The 14,565-nt window shown below is 40.8% G+C and overlaps 1 protein-coding gene across 3 annotated transcripts in view; it reads left to right on the top strand.

Moving 5' to 3' along the window:
• The first annotated feature begins 11,318 nt into the window (after positions 1-11,318).
• The window catches only part of LOC110970495 (E3 ubiquitin-protein ligase HECW1), a 148,093-nt gene continuing 144,846 nt past the window's right edge, over positions 11,319-14,565 (top strand). For all 3 annotated transcript variants that reach the window (XM_051940343.1, XM_051940341.1, XM_051940342.1), the window contains exon 1: positions 11,319-11,494. In XM_051940343.1, coding sequence (XP_051796303.1) covers positions 11,465-11,494 — 30 coding nt within the window. In that variant the 5' untranslated portion in view covers positions 11,319-11,464. The remainder of the gene's footprint in view (positions 11,495-14,565) is intronic.

Genomic DNA, 14,565 nt, shown 5'->3' with positions numbered 1-14,565 from the left:
CACTATTCCCAAGTGCCCCTTGATGCTTCCACCAAACCTCTGGAGAACTGACTCTAAAAAGAAAAAGAGACTGTGTTTTAATTACTCTCTGCAGTGCTGAGCTTCACCAGCCCAAAGCAGAATATACAGATGATAGTGTCAGTTTTAAGGCAAACAGGCTGGGATCTGGCAGCTTTAACTGCAGTCAAATTAATGCCCCTGCTAGAATAAAACCCTAAATACCTCCACAACCCTCACATTCAGGGCCTTCCTCACTTCACTGCTGGTACATCATGATTTTCTGGAGAGAAATATAAAAAAAAGCAAAGAATGTGGCTGACATTATTACATACCACACATATAAAATGTATAAATATAACTGCTTTTTATTTGTTGTTCACGGCTACCTCATTGCATACAGCAGAGACCTGGTCCATTCATTTATGTCCTCTGTACTGGACATTTGTTTTTGATCCCTATATTTTGACTCATTTGAGCTACCCTACTAAACTCTGACATGATTATTAACAGAAGACATCCTGGCCTTTCCAGTGATGTGTCGTGACGGGGTGGGATGAGGGGAACTTTGTTTTTATGCTGAGACAAAATGGAGACTGCAGCCAAATGTGTCTGCCAGGAAAAGAGAAAAGTTAAGTCAAAAACTGTTGAGATATTGTTATTTTACTGATGGTAATTATATACTTTCTTGTTTATGAATATGTTGGGAATTATAAATTGGGGTCAGAGTTCAGTTAAACTTTTTATCAAGAAAAATAACCTCTCAGCTGTAATGGATATGATTTAATGGGGTTAGCTAATTGCTATCTAGCTAATTTGTTCTTTGTTTACATTCAAATTTCTGTGCAAAAACACGTTGCTTTGTGGGGTAATAAACACGTCAAATGAAAAATAACTAATGTAATAAATAAATAGTTGTTTAACCATTTAACTTCTTATTTTTACACTATTATTTAATTTAGTTTCTTAAAGTTTCATGAGGAAATGGACTGACATTCTTGTCGGCCTATTTTCGAAGTGTCGTTGTTTTGTTTTTCATGGCAAAATTGTTCTGTTGTCTCTAAAATAAAAATATTTTTCATAAAATTCTAAATTGTGACTTGTTGTTTTAGCTCCACAAAGGCAGGAAATCACAAAAATGTTGATTGAAAGATACTTATTTCCCTCGGTTCTCAGGGGGTTATGAAGTCACAGCACAATTATTTCTCTGTACTGTTCTGCTTTAAGCAATACTTGCTTCTAATGAAACCCAGCGTTACAGTAAGTATATGCAGTAGGTATGTGGACAGCCTGAGGGAAGGTGGGCACACCAAATATTTATCCCACGTCATCAAAAAGTAACTCCTGAAATGCATTTGGTGTCTCAAATTAGTGCAAAATATGGTAAATTTCTCTTCAATACACCACTCGTGTGCAGAGCTCACCACCGGCCGTTAGGGGCCTCTGGTTATGTCAGGGCCAGGTCAGGTGATATTAACAGAATAAGAACCCGCTGTTGGCGGGATTATCGCTCATTCATTGTTGTTCATGCTGGAGTGGATGTACTGAGCTGTTCTGCCCGTTATATGTAAGTGATTCTCTATTATCCCTGTTCTGGGGAAAATGAAGGCTTTAGCTTACGTTTCTGCCTCTGTATCGTTTTAGGGTTTCTTCATCGTTGTCATTAAAGCATCTGTCTGACATCGAGAAGCGTATTTCTTCATCGTGTAGTAAGTTTTTAACAACAACGAGACGGTTTGAGTCTTTCTGAGCCCATTCTAAGGGTTTGTCATTATTTCTAGCAGAGATTGGGATACAGAGACTTAATTAAAAACTAAATATTTCCATCAGGAGTTGATACTGTTAAGCAACACAAACCCGGATGCTCTTCTGTGTTATTTCACCTTTTTCATGAACAGTGCTTCCTGCCATTAGATCTGCAGTCAAACTGAGCAGAGTGCTGGATGCAGGAAGCTGAGACTTCCCAGTTCTTTTCTTGAGTTATTCCTCCAGCCTGCTTGCTGACATGGTACTTGGATATGCTTGGATGTGCTGGGAGCTGAAGCAGCTCCCAGAGAATGTCAACAGGTCCTCCAGTTTGAACGACCTCTGAATGTGTTACCGTCCACACTGGAAAATAAAACACACATATTAGGAATAAGGCATTAGAACACAGACATGATTTACCTCTGCTTGTGGAGGTCCAAGCCAAACAAATAATGGAACACATATAACAAAGAATGATGGCACTTCAGTTCCATGTTTACAATAATTATCATACAGTTAATGTTATGGATCGACTGGTAAAATAAACATCGGCTGTGCCCAGAATCAATTGTATAGTTCGCTACATTTTTCATCAGCCATTTAAATTGAGTGTGCACACTCACAGCATGTGAATTTATTCACTCAGTATTCTACAGTGGAATGAAACGTGTAGCATAGCACTTACTGCTCAACAGCTGGTAATGATGCAAAATGACGATGGCTAGTAAACATCTAAAATCTCAATCTGCATGTACAATAGGTTGTTCACATTTTTGGTGTCCATCATATGTGTAAAGTCAATGAGTTAACAAGATTTCAGACATATTTATTTCTCTATTCTCTGTCACCTCATGTCCTCGCTCCCCATCTGTCTGCTTGTGGCTTGGAAATCTATCTTCCCATGCCATCTTGAAGGACATCTGAATACCAAAAAATTCATCTGGAGAAGAGAGGTGGCTTGTGATGGTTGGAATATACAAACCGTGACAGCAGCAGCAGCAGCAGGACTCTACAAAGTGTTTCTTTTGTGTTCATAGAGTCCATGTGTGTGTGTTAAAGAATAAAAATATCAACGTACAACATCCATACATTATCATGACATTATGCCTCATTGTGAATTGAATTATAATATAGAAACTGTTAGTTTTCATCAAAGAAAGACCATACCAAACAGCAGCAGACGGATCAGACAATGAACAGATGATGCAGCTGTGCTACACGTCATTTATAATTAGCATTGCTTTACAATGTGGCAGGGATGTCTTGTTTTGTTCACTGCCTGTTGCCTTGACTCCTGTCTGCTTATGTCTCTTCCTGCCTCCTCCTCTCAGAGGGAGTAAGATGTGAGGAGAGGAGTTTGAAGCAAGAAATGAAAAGTGGCCTCCTATGTACAGTAAATGGTGTCTATTCTGTCAACCTACTGACTCTGACCTCTTCACTTCTCATACCTTACATCTATATGTCTCCTCACTTTGTCCTTTGCTGCTGTCATTAGGATAATGTGAGGTGTCTCGGTGTGGAAGGGGGACATGGACTCACGTCGTCAGCTCAGAAATGATCGATTATTAGTTTCAGTTGGAATATAGGCAGGCAGTATGTAAGATGGAAACAACCTCAGTCCTAAAACCAATATGTAGCGAATGCTATCCAAACTGGGCTGCACATTGGATCGGTGGTTAGTGCTGTCGCCTTGCAACTAGAAGATCCCCGGTTCATGTCCCAGCCTGAGATCTTCCTGCATGGAGTCTCCATGTTCTCCTGTACATGTGTGGCTTTTCTCCAGGTTCTCCAGCTTCCTCCCACAGTCCACAAACATGCTGAGGTTAACTGGTGATTCTACATTGTAGGTGTGAATGTGAGTGTGATTGTTTGTCTGTGTATGTAGTCCTGTGATAGACTGTTACCTGTGCAGGTGTCCCCTGCCTTCACCCTCAGTCAGCTGGGACTCCAGGCCCCTGTGCCTCTAATGAGGATTAAGCGGTGCATAGATAACAGATGGATGCTGTCTAAAATGGTCAAAGGTGGACCTGCAGTGTCTGTTTTTGGTCCTGGGGTGGGACTTGAGCTGGTTTTGCTCCAGCACTGAATAGTTTCAGCTGAACACTGAGAAGCAGCATTTAGTTTTTCTGCTCCACATAACTGGAACAAACTCCCAGAAAACTTGAGGTCTGCTCCAACTCTCAGGGCTTAAGACTTCTCTACTGGCTGCTGTCTTTAATTAAATTTAATTTGTGAGAATATATTCATATCTTGCTGCACTGTGGTGTTTGTTCTCCTGTTTAATCTGTCTTATTCTATTTTGGCTTATTTTTATCTTATATTTATTTCACTCTTTTAAAAACCCATTCATGTGTGTCTCTTTGGTTTGTCTCAAGTTTCTTTCATGTCTTGTCTTATTGCCTTTTATGTCTTATGTAAAGCACTTTGTATTTCCTTGTTGTTGAAAGACACCAGACAAATAGGCTTGTGTTGCCTTGAAGGGAGGGTTTGAGGGGTAAAGGCTTGCCTGTCTTTTTAGACCATTTCGTAAAGCTTTCTGTCTTGGCACTGAGTGTATCTCTGTGTATCAAATTAACATGTTAAGAGTTTTCTTTCTATTAAAATAATCCCTTCATGCCATACAGTGGTTTAGATGTAATTCTACACTTTCACTGTCATGTTCAAACTGGGAGTCATTTCAAAAAAGACAGCAGAGAGTAAACAATAACAAATAATATAAATAAATAATACAGAAAGCCCCAGACAGCTGGTTCACAGGACTGATTCTTTAGGTTTCCTACACAAAACACAGGAGTTGACTGCCTCTGTTACCAATGTTATAAGATGTGGAGGTTGAAGAACAGGAGATGTCTCAGCTACTTTTATTCAGCTCCATTTTTTACTCCGTCATCTCAAAGCAGCACACAACAACTTCCTGCCGCCCAAACCTTGGAGAAAAAAACACCGTTTTTGTCCCTTCAAAATGAAACTGTCCTTTGTGTGTGAGACCTATACATAATGTGCACCACAAAGATAGATTTTCACCAGTCTGCCACCTCATCCACTCGTCGCCTTGTCATTTCTAAATCAAATTCCAAGAGAATCCATATCTACATCTGTGTATTGCAGGACTTTGCAGCTCACAGAGAGAATGTTAGTCTGGAATCAGCAGCAGGTGTGACTGTGTGATCGCTGGACATCACAAAAAAGTAATCCTGATTCCCCTCCCTTCTCTTCCTTCTCATGTCTGAGGCTGGTGTTGCTGCTTGTACTTCAGTGAATCAGTTTTAATAGAGAGGAGCTGACAGAGGGACCAGGAATATGAAACCAAGAGTTGGAAGGAGGAGGAGGAAGTGAAATGCCAGCCTGTGGAAGAGACGGATGGGAGAAGACAGTGAGTGAGCCAACGTAAAAGAGAATGAAAGGGAATAGCGAATAATGTGAGGGGGTGGAATGACAGAGGGAAGGGAGCTATCAGGGGACTACAAGGGCAGCCGACACAGGAGGATGTAAACGCTGGTTACTCATTTACATTCATCGGGGCATTTTTTCCTCCCACACTCTCTCCTCCCCTCGATCTCCCTTTCCTCCCACACAAAAACACAGGCAGAATGTAAACCGAGTCCTTGCCCAGTCATCTCACATGTGGGTGTTTTGCCAGTTTTACTGAAATGCTCCAGTTAAATTTAGAGTAGAGGAACAGCTTTATGAACCATTTCCCTCAGAATCAATGACACTGCAGCTCGTTGGTGATGTAATACAGATGCATCACCAGATCCTGTCCACCAGATGCCACCAGAGGAACAGGCCACTCTGATCCAATACATCTCACTACAGCAGCACAAAGCACTCAAGCCTTCCAGCTTTCAAATATAAAGTGATTCCCTCCACTTTTAGAATGGTTTATTTGACTGTTTTTACATGCTTGAACATGTAAACTTAGATGACATAATAATATGAAGAAAGGGGGAAAAGAAATGTCAAAGAAACATTAGAATTCACCGTAGTTTTCTTTTGTTTCCTGTCATCATGATGAACATCCAATCAGCCTCTCAGGGCTCTTTGTGTGGGTTTAATGAGGAACTGCTGGTGCCGGTGTGTGCTGGGATGATGTCCAGGATGCTGTTTTATTACACAGAAGCACACCAGTAGGGAAAAATAGATCAGATACTCAGATTCAGATTCAGGAAACTTTATTTGTCCCCAGGGGGCAATTAAAAAGACACAGCTTCTTAACATTATTTTATTTTATAAAAGCGACATTTCAGGCAACAATCAAGAGGCATTTCATATTAGTGACAAGTGACATTAACCATGCATGCACACACACTTTATTCCTCAAACTGTACTAATATGGGACCCAAATACCACTTAGTGCATTTTGCTTTAATTGGGCAGTAGAGACCTTTCTTTGCCCATGCCTCATGGGATTAAACTAAAATATTACACCAAACACTAAAACCACATCAATTCAGTTAATCCATCACTTCCATTACCTCACATTACAATCACATCACCTCCAAATATGATAAAGTAAAAAATTTCCACTGAAAAAGACAATGACAAACAAAATGATGAAGTAACTCAGACAGTGAAGGAATCTGAAGAAAGCAGATACCTTTCTTCTGCCAAGACATGCTGCCTCGATCGAAGAAAGGCATCTCTTATTCAGGCTGAAGACTCTGAGATGTGTTGGAGGAAAGAGGTTATCACAAAGAAAAGTTACAAAAATACATTTTTCTGCATTGAGGACATCCAAGTTAGCAGTCCTGAAGAGGCCTCACTGAGACCTGCTGCTGCTGAACACCAAAAAGTCTGAGAAGCACTTCATTATGCAGCACTTTAATTGGTCTGCGTTTGCTGCAAACTGCTTGCCATAAGCTGGATCGCACGCTGATGATATTTTATTCTTGCACATTCACGTCAACTCAGGCTGTGATTCAGCTGCGTTTTCATCGTGTAATCTGCACAGAGCAAACTTCACGGCATGCCCAAAGATTATTAATTCATGCCATATGGTGTAGCAAGGTGTGAACTTATAAGCTTGTTAAAATCGTGCAGTGTGTAGAGGCCTGAAGGCTGGGTTATACTTTCCACATGAACATGACGCACGACAATGAGAAATCCACTGGAAATCCGTCTGAAAACGTGTGACTTTATACTCCAGTCCCTCCAGGAATTTGCGATGTTGCGATCGTGCGAATTCACGAGAAATCAACCAGTCTCCGCGAATTGTGCCTTGCAATTTTGTCCAGTCACCGCAACTTTCGCGTAATTTTGGCCCACCTCCCCTGAGTTCCACCAATCATAGCAGCTCCCATATGGAATAACTCCCAGTGCAAACCTAATGCACGTACGTCACTGAATTCACTTCCTTGTTTCTGATTTGAAGATGCAGACATGTCCCATTCTAATGTCTCTCATTTACCAACAAGAATTACTGCTGAAGACCGTGATAAACAACATTTACTGATGTTCTTCACCAAAGCGGAAGTAAACTGTTTTACATCCGTGCAATACTGTGGTGGAATACAAAAAAAGAAAAAATCATCGATTGATACACACTTTATTTTTTTCAACATGAAACATATTAGAACGGCTGAAATGATCAGACAACAGACCAGAAAAATCACCATGATGGAAACTGTTGCATCCAGATCTGTTAGAGCTCTGATAGAATGAAGGTAAATTAGATTATTTATTCCACCAAAGAACACAATGGAGTTATGTGATGGTCAGTGTGTGTGAATCCTTCCTCTGTTACCAACATTATTCAAAAACGGACTCAGGGATTTGAATGAAGTTTTCAGGGTCGGTCAGAAATGACACAAGGACCAAGTGATTAGACTTCGGCAGTGACACGGCTTAAAGTTTGGATCCACAGATTTGTTAAGGATTTCCCATTGAGGTAACGGCACGCCGTCTGATAGCAGCACGGTAACCATGGCAACAAGCTACCTCAGCGGCCTGCTGATGATCACATGATTGGGATCCTACTTCAAATCCACCACTGTGGACGTATCGGAAATGATACAAAGAACAACTGATTAAATTGTGGGGGTATTTCTGAGTCCCATCAATTCCTGCTGCCCGCTACATATTTAGGTCACATGTATAACACACACCTGTGTTCAGCGCGAGGTCAGGTAATCAACGGTCTTGGCAGAATACAGCACTCTCTCAGTGCTGTTCTTGTCAATTGACGTGACAAGCCGTGAGCGTGTGTGAACACGTGTGTGCCAGGAAGTGAAATTAACTTTTAAAGCCACTGACAGATATGTGCAAATATGATTCATTCAATAGTAAATTATCATTTTGTGCCTTAAATCTACCAACCACGTCATGCCAAACCAGTATCTGGCTGCTGCTAATTTCCCACCATGGTGTGCCAGCTTGTGGAAATGGGTTGGAACGCAAAATAATTAATTTTGGAAAAAATATTGTCAATTACAATGTTAAAACATGTTCTACAAGCTGGAAAAATGCACCTTTTTTAGCAGTTGTCACTGTCTCCTGCAATTTCATCACAAAAATAAGTTCAAAACGTCACAACTTTTATCACAGTTTTTTTTTTTTTTTTTTAGAAAAGCTGCCACGAATTCAAGCATTTTCGGCCGCCACAATCACAAAAAATGCCAGCAAAATCCTGGAGGGACTGATACTCCATGTGGTGTCTACTCCCAACCTGCAGGGGGCAGTGTATCACAAACACATGTCTACCTGGTCTACTCTGGTACTAAACATAAAACCATATAAAGATGGACATAGCATCTAGCTCCAAAATTGAAGCTCACCCGGAAGTGTCAAAAACTTGCAATATCCCGCCGTCCGCTAGGGTTGGCTCCAAAAAGCTTTTTCTCCATAGACCCCAATTCATTTTTGGAAAAAATAAAATGTGATAGACTGATGTTCTACAGCTCAGGATTTTTTTCCCCTTAGTTTTCATGGTCAAAATGAGAGATCAGGTGGCCAATCTTAAAATAAATCAATACTGAATTTTAAATAAATCATTAAAGTTGGTGGAGCCAGGGGGCGTGGCTATACTTGATTGACAGTCCCATTGACCGGTCCTGCCCCTAGTTGCTCTCCGGTCCAGCCTGTTTGATGACGCTTTTTACGTCACTGGCTCCAAAAAATCCAAAATGGCGACCAGGAAGTAGCAAAATCCGGGCTTCATTTTTTTTTTCCATATTTATTTATTACAAAGAATAACAACAGCAGTTGTTAAAATGTACAAACATACAGACAACACAACAGCCAGGGGGGAAGGCTGCTAAATAAACACAGAAAATAAAGAGCACAAATGATAGGTCTTCATAGCTTTCTTATTATTAGAGTCACATATACTTTCCAAGTACTTTTCTGTTTCCTTTTGAAATCCAAAAAAACAGGGATTCGAATGGCTAAACTTGGCTTTGTGGATATGATATTTACCCAATATAATTATTAGATTTATGACATACAGTTCTTTTTGTTTTTTACTTCTAACATCATGAACACCAAAGAGCACATTGTCCCATTTTAAAAGAAAGTCTTTGTCAATTTTCAGAGTAATATAATGCAGTACCTCTTTCCAAAAGGTGGCAGTATAATGACAGTCCCAAAACAGGTGCATCAAAGTTTCAGGCTCACAACCACATAAGGAACAGTCCACACACACATCTCTCCCAAACCTCAACAAGTAGTGTTTGGTAGGATAGTATTTATGAATTATTTTGTAAGATATTTCCCTAACTTTATTTGTAATTAAATATTTGTATGGAAGATTCCATATATGGACCCAGTTTAACCCATTGAAAATATTGGACCAGTACTGAACAACACATGTGGTAGTCGTAAAATCTGTTTGAAAAAATCCGGGCTTCATTTTCTCGGCGTTGAAACCAACGGGTGACGTCACGGTTAGTTCACACCTGGTACTAAACTAGAGTAGAAGATGTTTGCCCTTGTTTACACCACTTACAACATGGCATTGCACAGAATAGTTGCATTTCAGCATTTAGTTTCAACCCCTTGATGCCTATTGTTGTAAATTTGCAGCACACCACTTTCATTCAGACTGCAGCTGAGATAGCATATCTATTCCCCCAGTACTAGTTTGTGTAAAAACAATACATACCTCGGAACCTTTTGCAAACACTGGTTTCTCGTGAGACCAGTCGGAGTGGTACCTAATTAATATATATCTGTTATTATTATGATATATCTGTTCTATACCGGGCTTTGCAAAAGTTCTGTTACACTTGCAAAATGCAAGCAAAATGAACACAAAGATTTTTTGGTGCAATAAGATAATTTTTTATTTTCCAAATATTTCAATATATGTGTTAATGATAATATTAATCAGAAATGTGGCCATCCAAAAGTTTTATCTCATTGCACCAAAAAATTTTGTGTTCATTTTCGTGAATGTCTCAACAAGTGTAACAGAACTTTTGCAAAGCCCGGTATGTAAAAGACAATTTAACAATTTCCACTTATTTTAGCATTAGCTTTCCAGCTGAAAAAAACACATTTCTTTAAAATAATTGTAAATAAATTCAGGCACCAAGGGTTTAATTTCATGCCATGAATTGTTCATAATCTGGTAATCATGGTAATCTCTGTGTGATGAATCATATAAATGCCTGTATTTCTCCTGTTCTTCTGCCATATTTGTCTCCGTCTGCGTTGTTAGAAAAATTTGGAAGTGCACAACTCTGAAATTTTCCGCTTGAGAAGGGCTGTATGAAGGGATGTGGCTGCTAAAATGACATAATTTGTCCGCACAGACCTCCCAGACACATCAAGCATAAAACAAGCTTTAAGCCGCATCACTGTCAAAATCTAATTACTTGGTCCTTGTATCATTTCTGACCTTCCCTGAAAATTTCATTCAAATCTGTTCATCTGTTTTTGAGCAAAGTTACTAACTACCAGACAGACAGACACACCAATCTTACCCCTTGGCGGGGTAATAAACTGGGTTACATGAACAGCTTCTCTACTGTTATTGATCTCTCCTGTATTTCTAAGTTGCAGTAAGTGACCAAAAGCAGCCAAACTATTCAGCCGACAGCTTCTTGGTAAAAATAACGGAGAGCCACCGTGTCAGCCTGTCTCCACTGACAGCAACATTTACCAAACCGGTGTGTTCCGGTGATGGCGCAGGAGCTGACCGTGTCTCCTCCCACCGAGGAAAACGATGCGCGAGAGCGAGAGGGAGTGATGGGAGCGCGTGCCACCGCGTGCGTGTGCGTCGGCCACACGCAGTGCGTTGGTAGGTGGAAGTGGAGGAGGAGGCTGCGCACGCGATGCAGTAAAAACGCTTTCTGATTGGCTGTGAGGCATTGGTACCCACTTTCGTCGAGTTAGACGTGTTTATCGCGAGCACATCCGAGAGGGGTATCTTTAAAATAAAAGCACGCTTTTAGCTCCGTTTGCCCAAATTGAAAGAAAAGCAGCATTCAGGTGAAATTCGTGTCCAGACTTAGTTATTAGGAGTCCAGTCAATAATCTTTCACGAAAGGTAAGGAAATCGTGTCACAGATTCAGGTTTTATTGTGGCTTATTTTGGCAGCGGCCGGAACATGCATGCTGTATTGTCGCACATTTATTTTGGTCCAGCGATAGAGGAAAGGATGTGATTTGGTCCTCTACGCCGTCTATGTGTGTTCCTCCTGCCCTTTAGCGTCGAAATGGAGCTAAGTGGACATTAGATAAGAGCGTACTTCGTCGACTTCTCGCCCTGAACCCTTGGAGAATGATCCACCGGCAGGTTATTTTATCCCAGGTAGGTGGTCTCCATTGTTGCTGTTGATGTAGCCCATCATCTCCAGCGGCCCAGCGCGCACTAACCCGCAGATGTGCCATACGCTCCATCCTGTCGACTGATTTATTGCTAACGCCGTTTAACAGAACATTCGATTGCCAGTGTTTTGTGTGTGTGTGTGTGTGTGTTTGGCCATATGGAGCACATATCTAGCAGGACTTCATTGCCTCAGTCTGAGAACACGTTGAGTCATCTTACCAGCAAAACCTCCACATTTGCCAGTAAGCAGCAACAGTAAATGAATTAATTTCCTGAGCGGTGTTTGGCATCATGTCGGGGTCCCACAGTGTCGCCCTACTTTCTCTTTTTTGGAGATGTACTACGAGTGTAAGGAGGCTTCCCCTGCTCCCTTTGTGTGGGGATTCCCATCCTCAAAATCCTCTTAAATACTGGAACAGCCCACGACCCCGTTTGTTCCTGTGCTTTCATGTCATCAGACCAGTTATAATAATAATAATAATAATAATAATAATAATAATAATAATAATAATAATAATAATAACAATAAAGAGAGAAAAACTTGTATTTTCCAGAGAGCATTTTATAGATACTGTGGATTATATAACAAGCCACAACAAAAATGCAGAAAAAACACAAATTATTTCACATAAATCTTTTATTTTATGCTGTCATTTCTTCTTACTGGCTCAGTTATTAAAAGCTTTAGGAGAATAGTAAACTAGTTTTTTGATGGTTTTCTGTTATTCTCCTTTCCTGGATGCCAGTAATTTCCCTCTAGCTATTTTTAACACACTCATAAATATTCACATTTCTCTAGCTGTGGTTTCATGCCAGTTAAGGAGGATATTGTCCCATATGTGTGTCCCACACAGCGTTTGCATTGGATAATGTTGTTCTTGATAGCTGCTTTAATTGGCTGTAACTCTGCAGTAGTGGACTACAGATCTCCCAGGGGTGAACTGAGGTAATTCATATGAATATTAAAGGAACAGATCATCAATAGTTATCTATTTCTGTTCATGTTACCCTTGCAAGCAAGTGGACATCTGTTTCCCTTTAAGGGGTTGATTTTTAACATAAAATTTGTCATGTTTAGATCTATTTCGTTAGATCCTCAGTCTATTCTGTGGTGGTACATTATTTCTGTATGCATTGTAGTAGAGAAAGGAGTGTCAGTTTGACATTGAAAAAGGGTCTTTTCTTGGAGTGACTCAGCCTGTTTTATAGAGATGCAGCTCTGTGACGTTGATCAGAAAGGCCAGCAGCCTTTTTATGCATTAATCATGGAATCTGAAACATTATAAACAGACTTTTGTAGTGCTTCTTCATGAAAAATTGTACTCACACATCGCATTTACCAAAGCTCAAGTTCTACTGTAAGGCTTCCACGTTTGAATGAAGATTAGATTTTTAGAGAGCAGGGCAGTGGCTAGTAATTATTTTCATTGGTGTTTAATATGCACATTGTTGTCTCAGGTAATTAGACGGCTACCTAAAACAGCACTATCTGTGAACCAGCAGCAGGGTTTTGGGTGTGCTAAAACAAGTCTGATTCACTGCCAGTCCGGCTCTGAACTCCCAGGACTTGGGACCTACTGCTAATATTTCTGTAATTGACAACGCAGGAGTCCTTGAAAGGCCTGGTAGAGTCTAGGCCTTGTTGGGTCAGAGCTGGTCTTAACTGGACTAACAAGGCAGCGTAGGTCATCTGTGTAGGCAGGATGCTGGGATTCTTGCTGAATAATTTGGGCGATGAGTGGTGGATGGTCTTTACTGTTAGATATGCCTTCTTCTAAAGTCATGTAGCATAAGGTGGTGTGGGTGCACTGAGAGAGTACCATCATTTACTCTAGTTCCTGTCACCTCTTTGATGCCATCAAGCCAACTGTGTGCAGGTCTACCTCTCCTTCTCTTTCTGCTAACCGTCCCTTGAATGATTGTTTTCTCCAGGCAGTGATGTCTGCTGACATGACCACAGTAGCTGTCATTCATTGCGATGATGTCAGCCTGCGACGTTTTTTTCGACTTCTGCCACCTCGAGTACAGATGCATTTGTTCTATTGTCTGTCCATTATATCCTCAGGATCCTGTGGCAGCACCACATTTCAAAAGAATCCCATCTCATTTTATCTGCTGACTTCATAGTCCAGGATTCAGAGCCATGTGATGCCACTGCAAACACTGCTGATTTCATCTGAGCATGAGGGATGAAGGAAGTTTACTTTTCCATAGCCTGGTCATGTTTGCACTATGCTTCAGGTCATTGCTAATCTTCTTTTGACCTCTTAGGTGTAGTTCTCTTTTGCGTTGATGGCTGAACCCAAGAACTCAAAGCTGCCACCTCTTCTATTCCGCCACCATCCAGAGAAACGATTGCATCTGCATCACTGTGGCTATCATCAACAACCATGATTTTGGTCTTTTTCGTGTTCAGCAACAGTCCCCTTTCTTTGCTTGTGGTTTTCACTGCTCTCAGCAGGTCTACCTCCTCTGTCCCTCTCAACACTCCTTCCAGCAGCAGATGGTTCCCCCACATAAAGAGTTGGGTTCTGCTGAAGGTTTCTTCCCTGTTTAAAGGGTGTTTTTCCTTGCCACTATTGCCTTAGGGCTGATCTGGGGGTTCAGCCATATGGGTTCTGTAAAGCGTCTTGAGACAGTTTAACATGTAATTGGCGGTATATAAATAAAATTGAGTTGAAAATTGAATTATCAGTTTCTTGCTACAATTACAGACAAGGGCGATGTTGTCAGCATGTCTTAAATTTGTTATCCGTTGGCCACCTACTTCAACACCTCCATGGAATTTTCCCTCATCTCGTTACGTGTACCGTCTTTTAACCTGCTGGTTTGGTACAGGCCCTAGGAAAAATAACATGCTATTTTTTCTCTAGATAACAGAATTAAAAAGTTATCATTGCCACTAGAAATGTGACTGATTACATCACATTATTGCATCACAGTGTTGTTCATGGAAAGAAAACTAAGTAAAACCCAAATGTTCAGGGGAAGATGACGAGGCTACAGCCACCATACCGTGCTGAATTTAAGGTTCCAAGTGTCTGGCCTGGATT

This window comes from Acanthochromis polyacanthus, chromosome 20, assembly GCF_021347895.1.
Source record: "Acanthochromis polyacanthus isolate Apoly-LR-REF ecotype Palm Island chromosome 20, KAUST_Apoly_ChrSc, whole genome shotgun sequence".
Classification (NCBI taxonomy): domain Eukaryota; kingdom Metazoa; phylum Chordata; class Actinopteri; family Pomacentridae; genus Acanthochromis; species Acanthochromis polyacanthus.
Note: the sequence above shows the minus strand (reverse complement) of the source record. Positions and strands in the feature narration are given on the sequence as shown.